The sequence below is a fragment of the Pipistrellus kuhlii genome, unplaced genomic scaffold, assembly GCF_014108245.1.
Source record: "Pipistrellus kuhlii isolate mPipKuh1 unplaced genomic scaffold, mPipKuh1.p scaffold_m20_p_2, whole genome shotgun sequence".
Lineage (NCBI taxonomy): Eukaryota > Metazoa > Chordata > Mammalia > Chiroptera > Vespertilionidae > Pipistrellus > Pipistrellus kuhlii.
In genome coordinates this window covers 115,252,192-115,279,071 of record NW_023425515.1, presented here as the reverse complement: position 1 = coordinate 115,279,071, position 26,880 = coordinate 115,252,192, and the positions used below count along the sequence as shown (strand labels likewise).

Genomic DNA, 26,880 nt, shown 5'->3' with positions numbered 1-26,880 from the left:
GGCGCAGGCACTGGAGCTGGCGGAGTGAATTCCTGGGCTAGCGCGCATGCGTCGGCAGGTAGCAACCCAGCTCTTTATGACCAGGTGAGATGTTGGTGAGCAGGTAAAAAAAAAAAAAAAAAAAAAAAAAAAAGGAGGATTTGCCTAAGCGATTCCAGGGAGCGGGCCCAGTCGAGCCCTACAGCCCATGCCCGGCGGGGACCCGTCGCCAGGAGCGCCGAGACGCGATGTCCATACTTGCCAAAATGGGGGACTGGCAGGTACGGGGGTTTGCCTGGGCTGGGGCCGAGGTGGGCGGGGGGTTTGCCTGGGCTGGGGCCGAGGTGGGCGGGGGTGGACGGGGGAGGGTGCCGGGAGGGGTAGGCGGAGAGGAAGAGCCTTAGCCCAGGGCAGGAGTCGTAGGTGAGGCGCGCCGGGCTGCGCCCCGGAGAGTTCCTAGGGGAGAAAGGACAGGAGGACGCGCAGGCGGTGCCGAGGCGCTGGGGGCACCGCGCGCTGCCCGCGGGCCGGGCGCTGGGGCAAGTCCGGCGCCCGCTCCCACGGTGGCCCCGGGGGAGGGGTCACCTGTAGTTTGCGATGCAGCTCCCCCCCCCCCCCTCCTCAGCAGAAACGGGGCTGGATGACTAATTCAGGAGGAGGAAGGGTGCTGGGCGGGGGTTGTGGTGCGCCATGAGGAGATTTCCCTGCTCGCTACGCCTTCGGTCTTGTCCCAGACCCCAGGGCTGTGCGTGAAGTGGGGTTCCGGTGCACCTGTCTCTCCGTGTGTCTCCACGTTTTGGGGACCTGTAGCGAATGGAAAGGGGCCCACATGTAAGAAAGGTCGCGGGTTGAGCATGTTCTTTGGGAAAATACTTAAAAAGAGTTTGCGCTAAGTTTAGCTTCTCACTCAGTCCGTTTCCTGAAGTCAGTTTTCGCTTCTTGGGCTCCTGACGGGGTGGCTGGATGCGGGTGTGTGTGAATGGCTGGCGATGAGGCAGAAGATCTAAAATTTTCCGAAATCAACGCCTCAGGCTTGCCAGCTAGGCTCCGGGTTCTGCCCGCCCTGAGCCGCAACCTGACCCGGCATCCGGAGCATTCGTCCAGAGTTGTCCTGACTTCCAGACGTGTTCCCCTTGGGAACTAGGGCGGCCCTGGCCGGATTGGTGAGGGTAGCAGCCTCTCTCCTGTCTCTGATTTCATAATGGGAACCCCAGGGCCCTGTTTTCTGCCCCTGCAAAGCAAGGCCTGGCTAGGGCGAGGCTCCATGTGCCTAAAAGTTCGCAGGTGGGTTGGAACCAAACGCCCTGATCGGCCCAAAGAGAAGTCCAGGCCTACTCCTTGTGGCTCGAGTTCTTGCACTTGTTTCGAATTTGGGCCAATAAAAGTTCAGAGAAGTCCTGTCTTCACTGCATTCATTGGAGTTTGGGGAAAGGAAGTCATCTCGCAATACTAATTTCTTTCCTTACACTTTTTAAAGATCAACCGTGAGCTCTTATACCTCTCCCCAGCAGGTAAATCTCACTAAATAAAATGCCATCCCCAAAGTTAGACTAACTTTGTGGTTTAAGGATGCAAATCTCATACCAAATACAAATCCTGGGATAGCACACCTCTTTCCCTTGTCCCTGCGGGCTCAGGGCTCATCTTCATTCTCTCCTCCGGAGGTTGAAGAGGAGGGAAGTGCTTTGGCAGAGGGGTTTAGGTTTCCTCCTCAAGCCGGAAGGACTTTGTTGCAGAATTCTGAACTCCTCGGTGGTGAGAAGGCGCCGGGAGTAGAGGCTGGGCCTGGGTCTGGGCCTCCAACCGGTAGGCCCAGCTAAGGTTCAGAAGCAGCAAGCTTTTACAGCTTGAAGGGGAAAGGAGTGAACCCTGGACCTTGCCCCTGCGAGCTCACAGTTTGGCAAGCGGTGGGAAGCCTGAATGCTAAGTGGGGCGCTGAGGATTTGGGGTCCTGAAAAGTGAGATGTTCTGGGGTTGTCCTGTTGGGCTCCTGGGTCCCATTGGGTAGTGACAACCATAGAAAATAGAGTCATTCTGGCCTCTCGCTGTCTCTTTGTTTCTCTCCGTATCTCTGACTCTCACACACATACATGCCCTTAGTTTCTTCAGGGCCCCAAAGTTGGCCTGGGACCCCTAACCCTAGGCCTGGCGCTGCTGTCCTGGGGTTCTGGCTAGGCAGGGCTATTGACATGCAAACAAGGGACTTGTGGTGGTAATGTCGCTCCCTCTCAGGCCGCTCCGCCGGCTCCGGGGTGATGGGGTGCCGGCCGGGCCTTTCTTTGGTGCCCAGAACGCCGGCGGAGGCGCGGAGCCCGCAGGCCCCAATCTGCACCTCAAAGGCGCCCTCGGCGGGAATACGACAACAGTTTAGCAGCTCCGGCTGGTGCGGAGCCGCAGGTCGGCGGGGTGCGGAGCAGCAGGAGCGGCTGGTTGAAAAGATGAAGAGCCTATGCCTTCCCCAGCCCGCAGACTGAAAGAAAGAAAGCGAAACAAGAGTTCCTCTAAACACGCCTTAGTGCAGTTCAGGGGTGGGGAATCCATGCTCCCAGGCCTGGGGTTTGGCCTACAGATCACGTTCTGCGTCTGCTGCCCCGCTGGGAAGGTGTCAGTCCTCCCAGCGGCCCATCTCCCTGCTTAAAGCGAACCCCGGGCAGCCCCAGAGGGCGAGTGTGCCAGCACTAGAGCTGACCCTTTCCTGAGTAAGGTGCCTCTGGGAGCCCCTCGCTGGGCTCAGCCCAAAGACTACTATAGTATTCTGAGGAGGGAGGAGGGGAGAAGGGGAGTGCTCAGTTGTGGGGAGGGAATCTCCCTCCCCGCCCCCCAGTTTAAATCTCCCCTCTAGCTCTAGTCTTCTTTCTAACTTTTTTTGGGGGGTCTCTGGCCTACTCTGCCTGTCTTGGGAAAGTCGCTGCCCTCCTCTGGAGGGAGAATTGCCCTTCTACAAGGCTTGTGGGAGGGGGTCCTCTCTCTGCCTTCGCTCCACCTGTTAGAGAAAGCTCCAGTTTCCAACAGCCTCTACCCTACTTTGAGGACGCTGCTGAAATCTGGGAGGCTTAGGGGTTTTCAAGAAACAGGGCCAGAGGGAATCTGAGGTCGTGAGTAGAGCAGCTTTGAGGCGAGACCTACTGTTGTCGGGGAGTTTTCGGTATTCAAGTGGGAGAAAGACAGAAACTTTTTGTGTGGGGGCAAATGAGCAAGCTCAGCCAGAGAAATTAACTACTCTGTATTTTGAGTATCAGTCTGTTGTTTTTTCTTTCTTCTTTAAAAATGTTGCTAAAACTGAAGGAAAAATAAAGCCCTGGGGTGAGCAGGCCCCTGTGTGGAGGGGGAGAGCCTAGACTGGCCAGCCTGGCCAAGGGAATGGCTGCCCTGGCTCTGGTTCGGGGCAGCCGGGCACTGCGCCCCGAGCTCGCCCGCGTGGGTAACACCACCAAATCATGCAGGAACTCTCCTTGCTTTAATTAAAAAGGGGAATCTTGGGAAAACTGGAGCAGATTAGCACAGAGAAGAGTTGGTTCCCAGCGACTTATTTTGATGCATGCAAGTGCACACATGTCAGTGTTTCGGCTCAACTCCAGAAGCTCCTGTGAGCCTTCCTAGGAGTTCTGTACCCCTGTCCACATCGCGCCTAGGAAACCCTCAGTCCAAACACCACGTTGAGTTATCACTTGGCCCTAGCTTCATACAAACGAGAGGAAAATCACTTAACTCCTGGAGCTGTCAAGTGGCCTCTTCAGGGTACAATTTTTATTTTACACGCGGCAATTAAAGAATCGCAAACCCCAGCCGAGCGACGGAGGCCGTTCGGCGGCAAAACCTCCAACCTGGGGGGAAAGCACCAAGCCCATAAAACTCCCAAACCTCTGGCCCGAGGTGGTGGTGGCTGCCCCGGTGGAGGCGGTCATTTCTTGGGCAAAAATCCTGGAGTGACTACGCTGATCTTGGTTTGGTGGTTATATTTAATTGCGAAAAGGATAATTTCTAATAAAATCGGAGGGGGCCGGAAGGACAGCGCCGCCGTTATGGGCAGCAGAGGTGGGAAGAGGCGCGGAGAGCCTGGCTCGGCCTCTGCGGGAGCCTGGCCTCTGCACCGGGCTTCTCCCTCCAGGAGGGGACGGAGTGTTGGACCCGGGAGGAATGGGGGAGGGGGAGGGGGGGACGGGCAGGGGCGCGAGGCGGGGCTCGGGAGATTTCAGGGGCTCCATGGCGGGCGTGCGCTCCAGGAGCCAGTTGGCGGCTCCCAGCGGCCTTTATACCTGGTTCGGAGGCAGAGAGTCCTGCCGGCAAGCAATTGGATTATTGTTGATATGCTAATGAGGCGATTAGGCTGTTGGTAAAGAGCTGGAAAAGGGAAAAGTTTCTACCATTAGAGGGAGATCTCCGAGCGCACACGGGAGCTCTTTCCCTTCTCGCCTCCTCCTCCTCACCCTCCTCCTCCTCGACCTCCTCCTCCCCCTTTCTGCCCTCCTCCTCCTCCTCCTCTTCTCCCTCCTCCTCCTCCTCCTCCTCCTCCTCCGCTCACCGTCACAGCCGGCACTTTGCGCTTACCCCGAGAGTAGCTGCACTTGGGTGCGAGGCAGAGAGGGGGCAAATCAGTTCACGCCGATCCATGAAAATGCTTTGGAAACTGACGGATAATATCAAGTACGAGGACTGCGAGGTAAGCGCGGCGCCGGCTCAGTTATCCCTGCGGCCTCAGGACCCTCCCGCGCCTCCTCCTCCGCAGCCAGCCGAGAAGCGCGGGTGGGACAAACTTTGCCCCGCGCAGCGCCCGCCGCTCCCGTCCGCCCGAAGAACCCGGGGAGAGGTCGGAGCGGAGCCAGCGGACGCTCCCCTTTCCATCTCGCCCCTTCGAAGCCCGTGTCCCACTCCCCTCCCCCCCTTTTCTGGGCAACATTGTCTGTGCCTAAGACTAGCGAGAAGAGGGACAAGCACGGGGTTTTGAAGCAATTGCTGGCAGTAGGGCACGCGCCCGTGCACTCCGCGTGTCTTTAGCGAGGCTCTGGGAGCCTAAGTCACCAGGAAGAGAAAGGAAAGAGAAAACCCTTTACCTTCTTTAACTTCCTCTCTGATCCTGAGTGTGCGTTTGCTTATTTATTTGCTTATGTATTCATCCCCCAGCCTTTTAAATCAAGGCTCGTTTCTCCGTGGAGAGGGGGCCGCACACCTCGCTTTAGGCCGGGTTGCATCTCCCGTTTAGCGGGTTCGGTTTGCGATCACTCCTTTCCCCCAAACTGCTGCGGGGCCCGCTCCAGGTACACACTCTCTCTCTCTATTCAAGAAGTTCCGCGCTGCTTCTTTCTCTGAACCACTCGGTTGGCGCCTCCGTGGGGTGGGGGTGGAGGCGGCGCGACGCGGAGTTTCCCGGCTCCCCGGTCCCCCTGCAGCTGTCCTCGCAGCCGCCCGCGTAACCGTGGGAATCCCGGCGGGGCAGCACGCGACCTCCGGTGCGCGGAGCCAGCGGGGCCGATGGAGCCCGTTAAAAACCCGGGTCCCGAGAGCTCGGTTTCTTGGGGAGCAACCAGGAGAACCCCCCCCCCCCCCCCGCCCCAGCACTACCGTTCCGCCCGCGGGAGGCGCTGAGACCGGGCCAGGCGGCCGCCGCTCCCGCCGCCCTGACAGCCCCAGCCCAAAGGAGCCGATGAGTCACGGGAGGGGGAGGGGGCCGCGGCCGGAGATTACCTAAATAAATAGGTGGCAGTCCTGGCTTTTGCTCTCCCCCCCACCCCCCTACCCCTTTCCTTTATTTCTTTTTGGTGTTTGGAGCTGGGAGTGTCGGACATGGAGGTCCGCGCGGGCGCGGCGGCAGGGGGCTTGTCTTCCCCCGACATCGGAGCCTGGGTGTCTGTGAACGTGGTGCCGCCCGCCTCCCTTCCCCTCCTATGTGCAGGCTATTTTAAATCTCTCTCCTCTCCAGGGCCCTTTCTTTCCGCTCTCCCCACCCCCATGGGCACGGGTGGCGTCCTCCGAGACGGGCACTTCTCTGGGGCTCCGCGGCGCGGGGTGCAGACACCCCACATCAGACCAGCTACTTTGTTTTTCAGAAGGGGGGTGCCTTTTGCGAGCTAATGGGGTGAGACTCAGTCCTTAAGTCTCTCAGGGTGAATTGCCTCGGCACGGGCTGTGGCCGGAGGCTCGGGCACTCACTTTCTCCGAGGCCAAACGCCGCTCCGGGCGCTGAGCTCCGCGCGGCGCCAGGCGCCTGTGGGACCTCGGTGGGAGGCGAGGAACGTGCACCCCCAGAGAGAGACCCTGTGGGGGCGCGCGTGAATATATGTGAGCGAGGCAAAAAAGGAAAAATAAAAGGATGAGGAACGAGACGGGGGAGAAAATAGAGTGAAGGCTGTTTCTACAACTTTGGCTGTGGCGGGCGGGTGCCGGAGCAGGGGTTTCGGGTTCCCGAGCCGGCTCCGGGCTGTCTCATTATGCCGGGCTCTGCAGGGACACGCAGGAGGCGAGGTGCCGCTTGTTCTGACAGCCCGGAGGGCGGGCTGGCAGCGGCGGCCGCTCTGGGAGAGAACGAGCCCTGTCATGGGGGGGGGGGGGTAGGGAAAGGGGTGGCCCCCCGGGCGGGAGTCGCCCAGCCAGTCGGACGGGTTTGAGCCGGGAAGCTGCGTCCAGGCTGGGCAGCCCCGCGTCTCCGCGCATCAGGGGCCGCGTCCCGGTCCCCTCCCGGCCCCTGCCCCGGAGAGCCGAGGGCGGGGCGGCAGAGCGCACAGCCCCGGGTGTTGGAGAGAAGCACTGGCGGCAGCCGAGGCGAGGGTCAGTCCCGGGTGGGGCCCCGGGCCATGGAGCAGCGGCGTGGCAGCAGGCCTCCGAGTCCCGAGTCCCAGGCCCGGCTGCGGAGCGGAGGAGCTCGCGGCCGGAGAGGGCGGGGAAGCGCCTCCGGTGCCCAGAGCCGGTTCAACACCACCCGGACACGGTCCCCGGTAGCTCCAGCCAGCGACGCGCGGCCCCCAAGATACCCCGAGGTCTGCTCGAGCCTTTTAGGTCCGATTGTCCTCACTCGCTTTCTTTCCCCCTTCCCCCTTCCCCTTCCCGGCGGCCTCCCCCTCCGCGCGCTCCGGCTCAGCCCCCTCCCCCTCCCGTTCCCCCGCCCTCCCTCCCTCCCTTCAGCCGGGCTCTCCCTCCCTCCCTCCCTCCCTCCCTCCCTCCCCTCTCCCACTCCGGGCTCCTCTCCCTCGCCCACACTTTCTTTCTCACACACGCACGCAGACACATTCTCCCTCTCTCCGCACTCTCTCCCTCGGCCTCCCTCGCTCGCTCTTTCTCTTTCACTTTTGCATGCCCTGCCACCTTTTAAAATGTTGCCCCTTCCCTGTGATTCGCCAGACGCCGCGCCGCTGCCCCCCGCGCGCCCGCCCGCTCGCTCTCTCGCCCGCTTTTTGTCTCCCGCGCTCGCGCTCCCCGCCTCCGATTTGCCACACTGAGGCCGCCGTCAATGGACTGCATTGAGAGCCGGCCCCGGCGCGAGCTGCCTCTCCGCTTCACGCTCGATTTCCAGGCATTCTTCCCTTATTAAGTATTCGTGTAATATTAATAGTCATGAATATCTGCTATTAGGAGGCTCCAGGAACGCTGCCCGGCGCGGTTATTTAGAAGCTCAAGCGGAGCCGCCACTGAGAAAAGAGGGGAGACACGGATTAAGGAACACGCGCGCGCGGGCGCGCACACACACACACACACACACACACACACTTTTTTCTTTTGGGGGGCTTTTCGTTTTCTAAGGAACTTTGAATCACAGCCGATCACGGAAAGATAGAGACCGTGGGTTCGACCTGCTGAAGGCGCCGCTCGAATCGTGGTTCCAGTTCGGATGGACCGGAGCGGGGCTCCGGCGCTGGCGGGAGCGGCGGCGCGGTGACCGGAGCCGGGGTGGCGCTGGACTCCCGGCCTTTTGTGTGGGGCGCGCTCGGGCCGCGGGGCAGCCGGGCTCTCCGGGCTTGCTTGTTTTTTTCCGCCCTGACTCGTTACCCCAGACTCTTCGCAGATGTTAGTTCACAGTTTTTCAGCTATGGTGAGTCCCACCCCCACCCCCACCCCTGCTTCCTTAGGAATTCTGGTCCGGAAACCTGGTGCGGCGGAGCTGCGCGAGACCTCGGGCTGCACCGCCAGGTTTCCATCAGGGCACCCTTTGCATTTGCATTTCCCTCTTTCGCTCTTTTCCACCCTCAAATTCCCGGTCCCTGCTCCGCATCTCCCGGCGCGCAGACCTACCTCGCCCGCTCCTCCCCAAGGCGCGTTTCTCGCCTTGTTCATCTTTATTTCCTCGCGTCTCCACTTGTTCCTGAGATGTTCTCAACGTTTGATGCTAAACCCGTTTGCACACAAAAAGACGGAGCCCGATGTGCCCCTATCCTAGGGGGGCCCGGGTCCGAACCTCCGAGGGCTCGCATGCTCTGGAATCAACTCTGTTCACTTGTTTTGCAAGAGAATTTCAGTGGAGGAACAGAAAGTCAGGCGTTTCTTCTGCCTTTTGGGGCTGGGGTGGAAGGGGTGGGGGCCTCCGCCCCGGGGTGCACCTTCTCATTAAACCCCAGAGGGCTGAGTCTATTTTAAACATCGACTAGACGTCCCCTTCTCCCCATCCATATGGCAAATCCACGCTGTGTGTGGAGAAAGGGGCTCCTAATTGAGGAAACGGGAAAGGCAGAGTCTCCCCCAACCCCAACCTGCAGCTAAAACCTTCTTTAAGCTGGTAATTTAAACGTGTGCTTCGTTACAGCCCCACTACGAAATGTTCCTATTTAAATAGTCAGGGAATGCTAGTAGTCTTTGAACGTGTGTGGAACAAGGTAAACAACGCAGTTCAAATGGTGTGTGTAGGGGGAGTACGGGGGCGCTTCTACTGTTTAATATTTAGTAGGAATTTTAATTTTGCTTAAGGGAGGTTTCCCGCTGCAGCTTATCTTGCTCCATTCCGGGAGGCCCTTTTCTTACCCGTCCCCACCGTGGAAAGAGCGAGCTGAGAGCCCCTTCCGCCCCACATTTGCACAGTCTGTTTTCCTGCGTTTTTGGAAGGGCCCGCTTCACTTCTGGGGTGTTTCCCAAAAGGAACGACTTGGAGCTCGTTTCTGCGGCCTGCCGAGGGGAAGGGGAGTGGGTTCGGTGTGGACAGCTGTACCTCGACGCCTGACTTCTCGCTCTTCGCTTTCCTCTCGCCCTCTTCTAGGACCGTCACGACGGCACCAGCAACGGGACGGCGCGGTTGCCCCAGCTGGGCACTGTAGGTCAATCTCCCTACACGAGCGCCCCGCCGCTGTCCCACACCCCCAATGCCGACTTCCAGCCCCCCTACTTCCCCCCGCCCTACCAGCCTATCTACTCCCAGTCGCAAGATCCTTACTCCCACGTCAACGACCCCTACAGCCTGAACCCCCTGCACGCCCAGCCGCAGCCGCAGCACCCGGGCTGGCCCGGCCAGAGGCAGAGCCAGGAGTCTGGGCTCCTGCACACGCACCGGGGGCTGCCCCACCAGCTGTCGGGCCTGGATCCCCGCAGGGACTACCGGCGGCACGAGGACCTGCTGCACGGCCCGCACGGGCTGGGCTCCGGCCTCGGGGACCTCCCGCTCCACTCCTTACCTCATGCCATCGAGGACGTCCCGGTAAGAGGCCGCGCAGACGGCGCGGAGGGCGCGCAGCCCTGCCCCACTCGCGGAGAAGGGGCCGGGACACACGGCCGGCGGGCCCGGGTTGTCCTCAGCGGTGTTTACTTTTTCAAAATTTCATTTTATTTTTGGGGGGCGGGCGCTTGAAGGACGATCCACATAGGCAAACCGAATTTAAAAATTAAAAATAAGTTGAGAGTTCTGCCCGTAGAACAATGGTTCCTGGAAATCCTTCAAACAATGCAAGCATTACCATTTCCACCGACACAAATAAATCAGATGGATGCCACGGTATCTTCCCCTCTCCAAGACAGTAAACTGTTTCGATTGGGAGAGGATCTAATTCCACCTCTGAGTCTGGCGTTGGAATTTCTCCCTGTCCTGAAAAAAAGATGTCAAATTCAACCGAAAGAGCTCATTAAATGCCCTGGCAACTCATACGGAAGTGTGCAAGACATACTGAAAAATTATTTTTACTGGATTTTACAAGCACTAGTGATATCTGAAAGTTATGTGTATGCCCCTACCCTGATTAAGGAATAGTTAAGTAGCCAATCTGAGCAGAGGGACATTAAAATGCAGCCTTCTTCTCTTCCTAGGGGTGCTAAGTGCTGACCTCATAAATCATTAGCTGGGTTCCAAATGCCTATCAGAACCTGCTGCACCCCATATTAAATTAAATGTTCTGAAACTATTGAGCAACATTACTTGAGTTTTAATTCAGTTATCAATAAAGGTAGTTTAAAATGATCTCTTAATAAGCATGATATTAGCACATTTACTCTTTACAATGTAAACCAGCTATTGATAATTTGAAAATACTTTCTGAAATTAAATTTAAACCAGCATCTCTGCTTCAATCCTACATATTTATGGTTTCCTCACAACCTTCCTGAAATGGAATTAGAACAAGCCAATAATTTTATTAAAGCTGTAAAGGCTCTATTAATGCTGCTTTTCTTTGGAGAGGAAATGTATCTGGATGTGATTTTTGCTGAAATGCTATTTCAAATTACTGCATCAAATATTGCAGCAATATGTCCGTTGACAGTTTAATGATTACTGCATTAGATTGCAAAGAAAATGGTCAGATGAACTTACCTGCTTGCTTGGTGAATTTAAAACTTTAAGTTACATAGGAAAATAGAAAATTTATTACATCTTTCATTTAACTCGGTTAATCACTGAAATTTGTTGGTTAAATTTAGCAGCCTTGCATGGAAAGCAGAGTAGGACTTGATCCAATGTGGGGTTTAGTAAGCATTGCGAGTGTGTGTGTGTGTGTGTGTGTGTGTGTGTGTGTTGCAACATGTATTTAGAGGCAGATACTAAACAGTGTAGTAATTGGGAAGGAAAATGAAAGGAGCAATAGTTAGAAAAGCACAATTAAAAAAAAAGCCTGGAAGTTGTGATCATTTTACTTCTTCCCAAAGATTCTCCGAATCTTTTTCCTAGCCAAGTCTTTGGAAATATTAGAATTGCAAAATAATGTTGCAAGCTTTTGAGACTTCTGTGGATTAGAATTGCTCTACTTTGCAAAAATTCGAAAGCGGTTGGTGTGAATTCTTAACACCTATATAGTCCCTCTTTGCGGTGAAATTGGTCAGTAGGAGAAATTAACCTAAAGATCAAATGAAAACAAGGAAACCCAGTTGCTGCTCTCCCCCTCCCTTCCCCACCTTTTAAGAAGAAGAAGAAAAAAAATTCTTTCAAAGAAATTTGGGTCAGGAAAAGGGTTGTTTTCAATTTTCCCATTGCTGCAACAGTTAACCTTTAATAAGAATGACTGCTAAATATTTAAGAAAATCAAATCGATGGTGAAAATTATTTAATCATTAATATCTCAGTGGGGTTTTAAACTTAACAGTCTTCCCTGTATGGACAAGGTCTAGAAATAACACAAATAAAAGTATTATGCCACACTACATTTACTTTATGAGTTTAGGGTGCATGCATAAAGGGATCATATTTCCCCATATAGTTAAAACACAAGAACTGCAGCAGTACTCATTTCTGAACATTTCTCAATTTAATTATACTTAAATCCAGAAGCACTTTAGGCAAGTTACAAATGAGAGCATTGAGTATAATAAAACCTGTAATAAAGCAACTTAGTACCATCCACCCGGAATCATTGCGATCAGGCACAATTAACAGGAGCATAAATCCAAGACAGAATGGAAAATGTTTGAATCAGTATTATTGTTGGACAAAGACTAGAGAAGGAAGTAATAGTTTTTTAAATGGTAATGCCTGTGTTTGGTAACGATTGCGAAATCTTCTATCTCAGCAGCCCTGGTGCTAATTTGTAAACACAGCCAGACATTATATTGCCTGTCAGTTTCTGCATTAGAAAACATGATTTCATTTTACTTTCTAATCACGTTTTGACTCTGGCATACACATATACCCATCCATCTGCAAAAAAAGGAAAACCCCACCCCAACAAATCTGCTGTTGGACAACAGAAAAAACCTCAAACGTTTTTGTGTTTGTTTTTAAAAATAATTTCTATTCCTATATCCAATTTAGGCAGTAGTCCCTTTTTCAAAAAAGACAACACAAATTATTTTTTCATAGGTGAAGATGTGTGCATACATTTGATGTTTATCACACTACCTAAAGCGTTTCCAGCACACCCGTCCTGCCTGTCATTTCTATTGTGTTTCTCTGGCTTTTGCTGCTGAGCCCTTGAATCACTAAAAGTCCGAAGCCACTGAGGCGCCAAAGTAATGCTAGGTGCATTTTAAAAGGTTGGACTGATTGTGAAAAAGATTAGGTGCTCCAAAACTTGATTTTAATTTTCAAAGAAAGTTTTATTCCCAACCCCCACTTCTTTCAAACTCAAATTATTTGTGGGAGGGGGAGAAATTGGCCATGGGTGTGCAGTGAAACCTCTTGAGTTGCAAAGCCCCAGATTCCAATAAGCCAAGATGAGATGTTTATATATAAATGTCACTATAAGGGGGGAATTTTGATTCTACACCTTCCCCTCCCCCCAGCTTGCACGGAATATTCATTTCCTTTTGTTTTGATTATACACTTACATCCATGTGTATCCTTTTGTTGCAGCATGTAGAAGACCCGGGTATTAACATCCCAGATCAAACTGTAATTAAGAAAGGTAAGCCATTTCCTTTTGCATTCCAAGCATGTCCTTACAGGCATGGTGCTATTTAAAAGAACTTGCAGAGCTGTATTTATTTTTTTTCAAATACGATTTTCCTAAAGGCTCAGAATTAGCAAACAGACATAGAACAGCAATGCTTGAATGATTGGCTTTCAGTAGGTTAGCAATGGCAACAGGCTAGCTTTGTTCTGATTCATGATTTAATTAGTTTAATGATATCTGGACAAACACATAAAATGTGTAATAGTTTAACTGATTTGGAAATGGCATTTCAATTTTGAAATGTTTTAATAGTTTATTTGTGTGAGTGGCCAGGAGTGTTGAGAAGTGATATGCTAAAACAGTGCAAATAATTACTATTGATATAAGGGCAGATGATAAAAAGACATTGCATTCCTTAGCAGAGGGGGAAAAAACCTTCGTTTTCAATCCGATTTCTCATTAGCTCTTTAAGTTTTTAAACTTTGTGAATTAGGTTAACAAAAATTTGGCTTTTGGTAAAAAATTACCATCTTGAAGATGTCAGAATTCTTAGCATAATTGTTCAAAGCAAAAAAAAAAAAAAAAAAAGTTGTTTAAAAGTGACCAGTGATTTGGATGGATTTGTAATTTGTATTGTATTTAGTGAGTAGAAATAAAGTTTACTGGATTAAATGTTTTCACAGCAGCTTTTTTGTTGTTGTTATGGTGGCAATGTTACATTTCAGGATTCTAGGCACCACCAGAGGCCAATGCTATATAACTGTTCTCATTTCATTTCTAACCCCAATCAGCTTGTTAGCGAGTTTAGAGTTTCATTTTTGCATCTGTGAAGTCTTTGTCACATCAAATTAGATGTGCAAGGGATAAATCTTAAGAGATGCTCTTTCCAAGTCGACACGATAATTGGCTCTTTTATTAGTAATCTCTCAAGAGTTCGTTTAACTCCTATTGTCTCTATTAGCCTCCCCAGAGCTATTAATGTCACAAGTGATCTATCCAAAACTAGAGCCCCCCACCTCTCCATACATCTAGAATATCCCATTAAAGAGGGAGGAGTTAAGGCAATGAGAATGTATACATATTATTATATATGTCTCCAAGTGGAATTTTAAAAATACAAATACATACTATGTTTAAATGGTTATGAATGCATCCGAATTATATTGGTGTCAAGAAATGTAACGTTAGTACACTTTCTGCTGGACTTGAAATTATTTTCTAACTATGATGGGTCCAACAATGAAGAACTAAAGAATTTAGTAATATATCCTCCCTGCCTTCCCAACGAGGACGCTTAAGCAGAGGGCTTTTAACTATTTGCTCAACAGAAGTATTCTGTGCTAGGCCTGTTTATCCTTCTTTCTAGCAAAAAACGGGGCTTGGAATGGCTCTTCAAAACTCGAGTCTTTCTCAAAACTAAACATAGGAAAGGGCCTATTTCTCAAAAGGATGGGGCGCGTGTTGTGTGTCAACAGACGGCTTCCCAGATTGGTGCCTTAACTGAAAATGCTCATTTACAGGCTGATTTGCCGTCTAAACTCTGGGCTGACTTTAATTGCAGGTTTATGAAGCAACTTCCCCCCGCCCCCGGGTCCCCCCCAACACTAAACCCCTCATTTCCACAAAACTCCAAAGGACACATAGTTTTTGCTTGCTCTTGGTTTGCAAACGTAACGCCCTCCCCTGCACCCCAAGCCCGTGCTGGAGCATCTTGTCTGGGGCCCACAGTCCTCTGGAGGCTTGAGAGCTCAGCGGCTCACAATTGTACCACCCTCTCCAGGCAGCACCCGAGGCTAAGAGGAAAGGGTCCGGGCAGAAGCACAGGCCTGGCTGGCGGGCTGGGTGGGGGCAGCTCCAGGCCGGGGGGTGCGGAGCGCCGAGGAGAAGCCTTGATCTCAGGTCGGAGTAGGGCGGGAGGTGGGGAAGGAGCCATGGAGTTTTCAGAGCTGGAAGAAAAAGGGGGGTTGCCGCGCGGGCCTGGGCGCCTGCCCCGGCCGGGGAGGAGCGTCTGTCCGGCTACCCTGGGGCGGGGTCCGCGGCTCCCACACACGGCCTCCGGTCTGTCTCCGCAGGCCCCGTGTCCCTGTCCAAGTCCAACAGCAACGCCGTCTCCGCCATCCCCATTAACAAGGACAACCTCTTCGGTGGCGTCGTGAACCCCAACGAGGTCTTCTGTTCGGTTCCGGGTCGCCTCTCGCTCCTCAGCTCCACCTCGAAGTACAAGGTCACGGTGGCGGAAGTACAGCGGCGCCTCTCACCGCCCGAGTGTCTCAACGCCTCGCTGCTGGGCGGAGTGCTGCGGAGGTGAGGCCCGCGCGGCCCGACCTCCCCGCCCGCGGCCCGGGCCGCACTGCGCCTGCGCCCGGCCGCGACGCAGCCGGACCCCGCGCCGCGGCCCTCCCTTCGCGGGAAAGGAAAGGGGCGGGGCGAAGGCGGGTTGCGGAGGGGGCGGGGCTGGGGCGGGGCGCGCCCGCCTCCTCCGCCCCTCCCCTCGCGGGGGCGGGGCCTGGCGCGCGGCGGGGTGGTGGCGGCGAACCGCTCGCTTGGCCCTCCGGCCCCTCCCTCCCCGCCCGGCGCGCACGCGCAGCTCGCTCCGCCGCGAGCTCAGTCCCGGCTGCGGCAGCCGCGGGGCGCCGTGCAGCCGCCTTTTACCTCCACGCGCGCACCTTGCCGGCCCTGGAAAACTTGCTCTCGGGCTCCTCACTTTTCTTCACCTCCGTGTAGGGTCTCCGGCGGGTAGCCCGTCGTTCCTAGCATAGAATTTTAAGTAGGAGACGGTTGCTTTCTCTCGAGTCAGCAAGCCACGCCCGCCGGTCATTACCACCTCCGCCCCGAGGTGACTCCCGGTGCCCAAGGCACTCGCATTCGTGGTTGCGATGTATGGCGGCGCCGATGTGTGCCAGGCAGCATTAGGTGCAGTCACTGCCGACGGATACACGTTCCATACGTGGCCTCACCCCCGCGAGGTCCGAATGATTCGTTTCGTAGATAAAATTGTATAAGCGGCAGCGAGGTGAAGCATCTTCCCTCAGGGCAGGTTCCTCCCTCCTGGGGGCTTTCTTCTAGGGTCCCACCGATGGAGGGTCTTGGGTTGAGCTTTCCCAGATAAATACTTTCTTCCTTTTTTTTTTTTAAATAAGTAGATAAAAAGTTTATCCTTTTGATACTCATTTACCTACCTATGAGATTTTTGGTTCTGCTCTGATAGGTACATCCCATTCAAAGCCTATAAAACCATTCTTGGAAGGTTTTAACATCAGCTATTTTAATCTTTTCTTCCTCCTTCACTGTCATTTGGCTGTCCCTTTGTAATCTTTCACTATCACAGATCTGAATCCGCCCTCTGCCTTTTCCTCCCCTTCCCCCACCCCCAATATTGGAGACTGTTTACCTAGGGGAGTATAATCTAATCCACACAATTAAAGAGCACTTGAGTAGGGAATAAAATCTGAAATTAATTAATTTGCTGTTTTATTTAAACAATTTATCTTAACCACTTTCTGATTATGGAAGTCTATTTAGACATCTATTTAGAACTGCCTCCATTGTCTCAAAATCAGGGAAATTTTTAAAGGCTGATATCAGCTTTTGACATTTCCAGTTAGGCTGGTGACATTGCATGTAAACAGTTGGTGAAATGAATTCCCCGTTGGGGCTAAAGCCAGAGCAAGCAACGTGAGAGTGATGATAACTTTGGTTACTCTGAACAACCTAACAGCAGATCTTACAAAGACAATTTAAAGACCCCATTGGGGTTTATGTGATTGTAACAACAGGGAAAATATACAGTGACCAGTTGAACTAAAAAGTACCTTAAACCCTAGAGGTGAGAGCTGTTTTTGTTTGTGGTTCTTTAGAGAGCTGGGGAATCAAAACTGTTTAACCTGCCACAATAATTGCAATAATAACTGAATACAGAAGATGCTTTACAGTTTAATAAGCATTTGTCTCCATTTCTTCCTAGATTTCCCTCCCTTAAAATCTCTGGGCTGTGATTCTTAATTTTAGGAAGTTGTCAAAATTACTATAATATGATGCAGATCAACCCAATGTTTTCTAAATGGCTTTCCTATATTCGTGAAACAGGGCGAAGTCTAAAAATGGAGGAAGATCTTTACGAGAAAAGTTGGACAAAATAGGATTAAATCTGCCAGCAGGGAGACGCAAAGCTGCCAATGTCACCTTGCTCACATCACTAGTGGAGGGTAAGCGAGTCTACTTGGTAACAAGAGGGAAGCTTCTTCTGAAAAAATGGGTAATACTTAGTGGCCAGATGTTTGGTTGTATTTTGTGACAATTGGGCAGTTTCATTTTTTTCCAGAGTATGTAGCAGGAAGTGAATGAAATTCTTGCATGTCAAAAAACTATTTGCATTTATTCCTATCATGCTTTCCTCTTCCCCTCTGCCACAAAATCACACCTCCCTAGCCCAATTCTGACCTAAACAATGTGAAAATTAAAGAACTGCATATTCTCCAAGTTCCTGTCTCCCTTATAGAGCTCAGCAGTAAATCACTTAAGGTATTCTGACATCTGCATTTGAGAAATGCGTGACCATTACTTCCTGAATTAATTTGAGAATCTTTGACCTGCATCCTGATTTAAGACCATCCTGAAAGCTCAGGGTAATATACCCTTTTAGTTTTTGTTTTCCAAACATATGCTCCCTATCTCTTTTTTAATTGTGCTTCTTTACTTGGAAGGGAAGAAAAGTGAGTGATTTTAGACTTTGAACTGCTTTGGATATAAAAAGAAATAAGAAAGATGAGCACTGCAAAAAGTTTCTCCTGGCAGTTTTAAACACGCACACATGCATGCATGCACACACACACACACACACACACACACACACAATGCATACACATGCATGCTTCCAAACCCCTCAAAAACAAAAGCCAACCCCATCCTCACTCCCTGCTCTAAGATGCACTGTCACCAGAGTCTTCTCAGATTCCTGCTTCCTCTAGATTCCTGTTAAGTTTTTCTGACACCAAATTGGCTTAAGTTGAGTGTGTTGGAATAAATATATAGCTCTCTTGCATTTTCCTTTGTGTTCTGCTGGAAATGCCTTCTGGCTATAGGGGAAAGGACACTTAAGTTATCAGGCAGATTTCAAAACTGCCATTTATATTTGCAGAAGGCATTTTATCTTATTTGCATTTTCTATTTGAGGAGGTATAATACAGTTGAATTCAACTTCTAGCTGTGTAAATAACTAAAAATGTTTAAAACTGTAAATTTGAGGAGAAACCCTATGACCCATTTGAAAATGGTGTCAAAGATGACAATAATATAACTGCTAAATAATAAGCATTTGTTCAGTGCCAGGAACTATCTACAGTAGCACTGTGTTCATGCTATTAAAAATAATACCAATACATAGAAAATGCACTATCCATACTCCAAAAGACCTATATGAAAAAAAAAAAAAGTAGTTATGAGTTCGGGTGTAGTGTGAGAGTATGTGTGGGTTTTGGGGTTGGGCCCTGTAGCAGGGAGGCAGTTTCTGGAGAACTGTTATTGTTTGTGATCCGCTCCATTTTATGGAAACAAGCTCTGCGGAGAGGGCTTTGATGCTCTAATTGGCGCATGCGTTCTTCCGGAGCTGGAGCTAATGGCAGGAAGCCCTGCAGTAAAAACCAACTGGTTCAGGAAATTAAAACCAAAGATTCGAAAATCAACAACACAGACAGACTCAGTGGAGTGACCCTCAAATCCTCTTGGTTAATCGGTTTGGATGAACAGATAATTATATGCGATCAAGTTAAAATGTAAACCCTTAGTTGTTACCTTGCAGAAAAGCTCAAGGAGTAATTATGCATACCATTTATGAATGCGTGGATAGGTGTGAGATTGGAATACAAGAGACATTTTAAAAGAGAAGTTGGGAAAGTGTTATCAGGGTGGGGATGAGGGTAGTGGATGAGATTTACATTTTCAAATCATCTTGGCCTTCTAGGGTAAGTGGCCATTTTCCTGATAACTACATCCACCAGATTCTACAGAGAAGGAAATAAAATGCCTGAAATGAGAAAACAAGTATTTTGTGTTTCCTTCAACATCTGGTTTAAGAAAATAAGGGAGTTGGGAGGAAGTTTTGATCCCAGCTCTACATTCTCTTGCACTCGCCTCCCTCCTCTCACCTCTTGCCAGGAGAAGCCGTCCACCTAGCCAGGGACTTTGGGTACGTGTGTGAAACCGAATTTCCTGCCAAAGCAGTAGCTGAATTTCTCAACCGACAACATTCCGATCCCAATGAGCAAGTGACAAGAAAAAACATGCTCCTGGCTACAAAGTAAGGCACTTACCTCTTCAGGGTCTCTGTGTCTCATTGTGAAGAAAAACAAAAATCAAATTTGCTCTCACTTTTCTCTTTTCCTTTTGTGTTAGTCAGCTTTGTTGTTGTAAATATTGATAAACACAATCTGATAAATCATAATCTATTTTAAAGGGATATAAAAAGAATTTAAAGAGATACAAGTAGAATTGTTCTGTGTATTTTGTCTCACCTTCCCATTACAAACAATTGATGCATGTTGGGGTGGGGGAATTGTAGGGATTTGATAGAAGTTGAATGTGGATTTGTGACTATGCTGTTTCAGAAGACCAGAATCAAGTCATCAAAGGAGTAAACAAGCTTGTCTATATCAGTTTCTTTCTCTTGCCCAAGTCAGTTTTTGTTTTCTAACCCTTAGTTGTTAATCCAAAGGCAAGGAGTAAGTAGTGGCCTGCAAAATGTGCAAACCAGAAGTTGTCCTAGTTTCACCCCTAATCCCAATCCTATTTCTTGCTTCCTTTCTTCTAGAAAGTCACACACACACACACACACACACACACACACACACACCCACAAGTGTTAGCCCACAGGCAAGCTATCAAGTAGGTTTCAAAATGGCCCCAAGTTAAATTCCCATGGGTGCTTGGGTAGAATAGGCTTCTCCTGGTGGCATGTGAAAAGAAAATGACTATCTTGGTATGTTTTCTGAACATTAAAAGGCTTGTTTGGAAGCCTTTAATTATCAAAGTCCATGTCAGGAGGGCATGGAACCAGAGGGCAGAGGCTGAGGCCTCAGGCAGAGCAGTGTTTGGCCTGGGGACATTATCAGCCCTGGGGAAAGCAGCCTGCCAGTGCTCCCCATTCTCCCCTCTCCCTTCCCCACCCAACCCCATCCCCAAGGCCCAGCTGATCCTTGTTTCCCACATTCAGAGACAGGGCTTCCAGTGTGCAGGCCTCATCTTCCTGTATTTCAGTTTTTTCTCTTTCTTTAGGTTTGAAGCATGCCCATATTCACAATTTCCCTAGAGTTTTATTTTATTTTGATGTATGAGGAAAGACATGGAATAGGAAACTGAAATAACTGTTTCTTCTTCTCCAAACCACTCTAAATACCCCCAAGTCATGGGTTTTTCATCCCCCCCCCCCTTTTAAAGGTAAAATAATCCCAAGAAAAGTTTTGCCTTTCTGTTCACATGCAATTGATTAGAAGGTGAATGAATGGAGATTTCATCCCACAGGCTGCTGCTGAGGTCTCTCTAGAAGACCAGAGAAGAGGGTTTCTGTAATATTTTCAATAGGACAGCGGATGACCGCATGCTGTTGGCTATTGAAGAGAGACTCATGTTTGACTCCTTGTCCCTCTTACTGTCCTTTGTTCTCTTCTCCTGTGTGAAATGTTTTCCAGTGACTAGGATGTTTGGTGTGAGCAAGAGAGGAGGGGGTTAGAAGTTTGGTATAGCTGAGAGGCGGGAGGGGGAGGTGGGGAAGAAAGTCAGGGACTGACACATTAGTGGAAATATTTAAAGAAGGAGCGGCGATGTTTTAGTGGACACTGCAGGGTCTTCCAGCATGTGGCCACTGTAGTTCTGTCTCTAGGGCTGGGGTCTTGGGTCAGGTCAGAGTCTGCTGGATCCCGGCAGAGGTAAGTGTAGGGAGAAAGGTTATCTTTGCTGCTGGTGCTGCCCCAGAGGAGTTTCATGTCTCCCTCTCTCTCTGCTTCCCTTGTGCTGCAGACAGATATGCAAAGAGTTCACCGACCTGCTGGCCCAGGACCGATCTCCTCTGGGGAACTCGCGGCCCAACCCCATCCTGGAGCCCGGCATCCAGAGCTGCTTGACCCACTTCAACCTCATCTCCCACGGCTTCGGCAGCCCGGCGGTGTGCGCCGCGGTCACTGCCCTGCAGAACTATCTCACCGAGGCCCTCAAGGCCATGGACAAAATGTACCTCAGCAACAACCCCAACAGCCACACGGACAACAGCGCCAAAAGCAGTGACAAAGAGGAGAAACACAGAAAGTGAGGCTCCTCCCGCCCAGCCCCTCCCCCAAGCGCCCACCCACTCCGTCTTCCCCGCACCAACCACCCCGGGCAGGTGACAGCTCCGGGATCAGCAACCCCCACTGCTGCTACTGCTGCTGCTGCCGCCGCCGCCGCCGCCGCCGCCACCGCCTTCAGTCCTCCCGTCTGGGAGTCCGGGGACTGCTCTGCACTGTCAGTGGGTAGCCCCTGCTGACTCAGGCCCTGCCTCAACTTCCCAGATCAGCATCAACCCTTTGCCCTCATGTGGAGCCTAAGAACAGAACAGGCCGTGAAGCCAGCAAAGAAAAGTTCTGTCGGAGTTTGTGAACTTTTTTTTTTTTTTTAAATAAGTAAAAACCCCACACATCAACAATGGCAACAACAACAAAAACTTAAAACTTTTTTTTTTTCTAAAAAAAGAACGTAAAAATTTAAAAAAATTATATGAGCTTCATGGGACTGCATCACCACCTTCTCTTACATACTTCAGTTCAGATTGTAGCCATACTTAAATAAGGCAAACGGATAATGACATTTTTATCAGTATTGTGAATAAACTTGAACACAAATACACGAAGTTCCATGTCATGTCTCAGTTGTAGAAGTTTTTCCTCTCCAAGGTAAAGCGACCAACTTGAACTTTCTCTGGCAACACGATTCAGTTATATAAGGGAATCAGTGTTCATGTCTCTGTATATATTTATTTATGTGTAATTTAATGGGAAGTGTAAATATGGTGAGTCTGTTTTAAGCCTTTTTTTTATTTATCTGGTGATCTCGTTTACCTCTTGTTTAGTGGGTTTTGAATCTTCCCTATTAGTTCTTCATGTGGTTCATGGTACTTATTTAGAAACTCAAGGTTTGGGGGGGATTCCTTTTTCCTCTGGGATTCATGAATTTAGCATGTTAAAGATGACAATGAAGCAGCTGAATAAATAAACAAGTAAAGTAAAAAATTTATATACAATTAGAATTACATTTATCTTTTCATTGAACGGAAAGAAAAATTGATATTGGACCTGGGAAAGATTTTTAAACTTGAGTGGTTTCATAACCCTTCTATGTATTATGGGGAGGGGGAGAAAGTTAATTTTATTCCACCATTCTCCCTTAAAAGCATCATTTGAGCAATAAATGAGTATTGTCTTTAAGCCAAGGGTTAGGGATTTTTTTTTCCTCTCTTTCTCCTCTCTTTTTGTTCAAAGAACTTCAAACATTTGGGACCACCTGGTATTCTGTATTTTCACTGGCCATTTTGGAAACAGTTCTAGTTGTATTGTATTGAGTTGTGCTGGCAGTAGTTTCCATGCCTGTCAATGTATCATAGTCCTTTGTTGCCCAGATAAATAAATATTTGATACGCTTTATGTCGATTTTTTTTTATTCAGTGGCTGTCTTTACCCAGGCGTATTTTTGTTCTTGGCAGTATTTTTTATTCAGTATGGTTACAGTAATTGAGTTTAACTCTCCCTTGGCAATTGCTCCTTGCAATAAGCAGCTGAACCCATTGTTTCCCTCAAGTATAATAAAAACTTACTTTCAACTTGGAGTTCAGAGCAGGGTATCATTTAGATATTCCACTGAGTCTGTATCCAGACAAATGACACAATAAAACCCAATGTATTCTTTTGGATAAAAGATTGTTTGTACTGCTAAAGAAATGACACACTATCTTTTCCTTACTAGAAACATTAATTTTATTATTAAAAATAAACTTTTATTTATGTTGATCCTTTAGATTTTTATTTGTGTTTTGGAAACCAAAATATAAAATCTTCATAACCAAACATTAAGGATGACAAGGAAGATGGAGAATAGAAGACACCTGTCTCGCCCTCACCTTCGTCCCCCACTCCACACACACCCCTAACTACCTTGAAGTCTGTCTCAAAATAACTGAAATTTAAATTGTTAGTTCATTAGCACAAAGGAACCACCACTTCAACCTTCACTTGCTAGCTCAGGCTTCTCGGAGGCTAAGACATGTAAATGAGCTAAAACTAGCTCTAGTTTTCTGGGAGGAGAGAGGAATAGTGGCAGAAATGAACAGGAGGCAGAGAAAAAGATGGCAAACTGTCTCCCATTTATTTTAATATTTTATTTAGAGATAAATTTCTTCCTATGCTGTTCTTAGTAGCTCTTGTGGGAGCAGAGGGGGGTGGGAAATTATGTTGATTTTCAGAATCATTTCTGCTTGCTTCTAAAAGCCGACCCACCCCTTTCTATCACCACAGGGCTCCTCCTAGAACCTTTCAGAAATAGAAAATGTTCTCGGAGGCCTGGCGGAGAGGATGGGGGAGGGCCTCTGCAGACTTCTGTCTGTCTTCTACAACAACAGGACTCTGTGCTTAGCTCTTACAGAGGAAGGACTTCCTGTGCATAAAAATGGTGAATTCAGAGCTTTTAAAACTGATTTGGAAAGTCTGCTTTGGAAGTGAGGAGGATTTTTTAATGATTTTTCAGAAGAAAATGGAGGTAGATAACTGGAAGGTTTATAGGAAAAGTCATAGACAAAGTGTCTAGGTGGAGGTGTGATCTACATACTGGAGGAGATTTAACGTTTGTTCATCTGGTTTGGCATGCCAAAGGACTGGGGAAGCAGCATTAGGCAGTGTCCATTTTGCAGGCTTTTGCTTTCTAATCTCCTTACTGAAGGCAGTGCAAAATCAATCCCGACAGACTAATGGGAGTTGGTGGAGTCTAAATTTTATTTCCCAAAGCCAGAGAATTTATAATAATGGTGGAGTGTTGTTTTTTTCTTTAAAAAAAAAATTCAAATGGAGAGTGTATCCTCAGAACGCACGCAAGGCGGCAATTGTTTTTTAAAGCGGTTATTTATTATTTCCTAGAGAGACTGGTTAACTGTAACGTAGATGTAACAAAATAATGAGGCGAATGAACCCTAACTGTACATACTCTTGACAGAAATGAAATGCACACAGCATCATAGCAGGTGAAGTGAAGCATTGTCTATCAGGGCTGTTTTTCTTGGCTGCATCTCAGATTGTGTGGGGGGATCCTAACCTCAGGCACAATAGCATTCATAAACAGCCATACATTGCTGCTCTTTCTCCAACGACACATAAATACTCATTTTAAAACAAAAACAATCTTATTAAATACCATTCATTCATATCTGGATTTACAGATGCTTGTTATGTTGGAAAAACCTGAACCCCATATAATCCTTGCATCCTGAGAAAGACAGAAAGGAAATAGTGGGGTAGAACATTACAAGGTCATAATAAACAATGGTTTCCAAAGGCACAGAATTAGCTATTTTTATTCTGTAATTGGACATTTTGAGGATCATGATATTGTCACTTCTCTTTCTTGTCTTGAACAAACATTAAAAAGAAGTTATATATGTTTTTAAGGAGTGGGAAGATTAAAGGGTTGTTATTAAAAATCATTTTTATAGGACTAACCAAAGGCTATATGGATTTTGGCTTTCTCTGTTGTAACCAATGTATATTTTCTAAAACACATGGTGATTATTGTACAGGTCACATATTTACATACTAACAGCAGTGATTATCTTTGAATTAAGTCAAATTAGGATACCTCCTTGAATTATAAAAATGCTTGCTAGGCTATGTTAATTACCACACCCAATTTTTATGGAAACACAATGCTCCTTCATTACCTCTTCTATTCTCCAACAGCCTTTGAAAATCACTATCCAACCCATTCCTCCCCAAAATCGAATATTAATATAATTTGAGTTCTTGATGGAACTACCATCAGGACTGCAATGCCCCGCAGCTGAAATAATATTTAAAATAGAAGGGATTTGACATTTGAGAAGTCAGTGGCTTGAAATACCCAGTTGTACTTAGCTAATTCAGTCCTTAACCTCTGGTTTCAAATAAATCAATTACAGTCGATTCCACTTCAGTTCAGAAGTGCACAGGGTTTTAGTTAATTGAATACATTTTATTCACTTGCTAGGAATATTCATTTATCAAAATTCCAAATTTAATGTACATTTCTTTACAACTCAGATTGTTAGACTGCACAGTCAGATCAAATTTGCCCTGTTTTCCCCCAACTCCTGCTTAAAATCTAAATTTCACCACTCTATGAAACGATGTTTGCCATTCCTTTCTCCATCAAAAGTAAATTCATAATAATTCCATGCCAGGCAGGAGAGCTGTTTTCCCCCCACAAAGAAAAAAATCATGTGGCCATCATCCTTGCGTTAACTTTAAATAGGTTAAGAACAGAGCTGGATTAATTAAGTTTTTAAAAAGTATTGACCTGAAATTAAAAAAAAATTATGCATGGTTTCCATTAGAGCTTAACTTTGCCGCAGCTGACAGGTATGACAACATTTTAAAGCCGCAGGCTCCTTTTCTTAACCCTCTCTTTCCTCTGTCTCCCTTCCCCTCCCCTCTGGCTTTTGGAGAAGTGCTTGAATAAATAGTGAATTGTTAACTGAAAGTAGTACTGTTAAATGTGCTCAAATGAAGTTGTGCTTTAAACAGATATTGATGTATGCAGTGTTTTATATTTATTGTTTGTAGCATCCTGCTGGCAGCGGTTTACTGTTTGGAAAAGAAAGGGGTTAATTAGCGTCATTATCAATCACTAATGCTTGCCTAACGTGTCCAAAGAATAATCAAGTTAGAGGACGGCATGAAGCCAACAGCTGCTTCATCCCAGTTACAGATCTCCTCTAAGACACACAGCTATGGGGTGGGGAGGATGGGGGATGAAATGAAGGGAAGAATCGTCATTGCTTGGGTAGAAGGGCTATAAAAATTAGGTCAACTCACTAGAGATTCAAGAGGCAGAAAGTATAACATAAATAACAGTATTTTCATTCTCTGAGTTACAGGTGTAGAGATGGCACCGGTCCTGAGGCAAGAGTACTAACATTTGTCCTTTAATTGGCTTGATTATCCAAGTTGGGCATTTGAAGAAACACATCCATATTTCCCTATTGCTTTGTGCTATGTATGTGTGGGGGGGAGGGGAGGGAGATACCTAAAATGCAAGAAAAGAAGGAAGAAGAAGGCAAAAAACCTCACACACCACAGACAAACCCAAGTCAACTCCGAATATCACCCAACTACCCATCTCAGAAGAATAACACCACAGAACACATCAGTAACAGCAGTTCTCACACCTCTGCATCACCTCATAGGATGCTTAGGGATATTTTTCCTTGTGATTTCAATGAACAATTCTGTTTTTATATTAAACTTGGTGGTTGCACAGGCATGCCATTCTCAGCTTCCTGTTGTTCTTACTACTCTTAATGATACTGTCCTTGTGATACACCGTGGGAGAGAAACTGAAAAAGTTTGACCTATTATGGGTTCCTCTCAGCAGCTTATCTTTAAAAATATTATTTGTAAGATAACTAGGAGTTAGAACTGAAGACCCCATTAATGATCAAAGTTTACTCAACTGTTTGTTTTTTTTTTTCTGAAGGCAGGGATGAATTAGTCCAAGGTGGAGTATTTATAAACAGAGAGCTGTTATTTGATTGGACAAGACATTGATTTCCATCTATGAAAGGAGTAGCCCAGATTCATGTTTGCCCATGTGGACATAGATAAAAACAAGAACCAAATCAAACCAAACCAAACAACAACAAAACCATTCTCAATCTAAACATGAACATAAGTGAAGTCTCCATCTAAAGAGGTAGCTGGTGTTTCCCACGGAGGGCAGCATGGTTGCCATCAGAGTGGGAAGAGATGGAAAACTGTGTAATGCATGTTTGTGGGAGTTTTTGTGTTGTAAAAAATAAGATTCGGTCCCTTAGAATAATGATTGAAAAAAAGGAAAGGAGGGAATACAAGAGATTTTAGGATGAACCTGGGGCCTTATACCTAAATGGTAAGTATTGCTCATGTGTAGACTGTAT

The 26,880-nt window shown here is 48.2% G+C and overlaps 1 protein-coding gene and 2 long non-coding RNA genes across 14 annotated transcripts; 1 reads left to right on the top strand and 2 right to left on the bottom strand.

The window, feature by feature from the left end:
• On the top strand, positions 1-26,572 carry TFAP2A (transcription factor AP-2 alpha). Of its 12 annotated transcripts, XM_045584249.1 has the most exons (10): positions 99-260; positions 9,155-9,212; positions 9,352-9,589; positions 12,665-12,716; positions 14,777-15,008; positions 15,502-15,540; positions 16,791-16,909; positions 18,858-18,999; positions 20,715-20,999; positions 25,843-26,572. In XM_045584249.1, the coding sequence occupies exons 1-10, from the start codon at positions 188-190 to the stop codon at positions 25,892-25,894; spliced, it is 1,290 nt and encodes a 429-aa protein (XP_045440205.1). In that variant the 5' UTR covers positions 99-187; the 3' UTR covers positions 25,895-26,572. The 12 variants fall into 12 exon arrangements, 11 of the variants coding, with proteins under 11 accessions (XP_036300487.1, XP_045440205.1, XP_036300482.1 ...); XM_036444589.2 differs by having other exon boundaries at positions 9,155-9,589; XM_036444588.2 differs by lacking the exon at positions 99-260 and adding an exon at positions 4,507-4,639 and having other exon boundaries at positions 9,155-9,589.
• Positions 3,698-4,666, bottom strand: LOC118722727. Its single transcript, XR_004989104.2, has 3 exons — positions 4,528-4,666; positions 4,236-4,320; positions 3,698-3,960 (listed from the first exon to the last, which is right to left on the bottom strand). It is a non-coding gene; the product is annotated as an uncharacterized LOC118722727 (long non-coding RNA).
• On the bottom strand, positions 11,600-16,910 carry LOC118722728. Its single transcript, XR_004989106.1, has 2 exons — positions 16,789-16,910; positions 11,600-15,626 (listed from the first exon to the last, which is right to left on the bottom strand). It is a non-coding gene; the product is annotated as an uncharacterized LOC118722728 (long non-coding RNA).
• Positions 26,573-26,880: the final 308 nt, after the last annotated feature.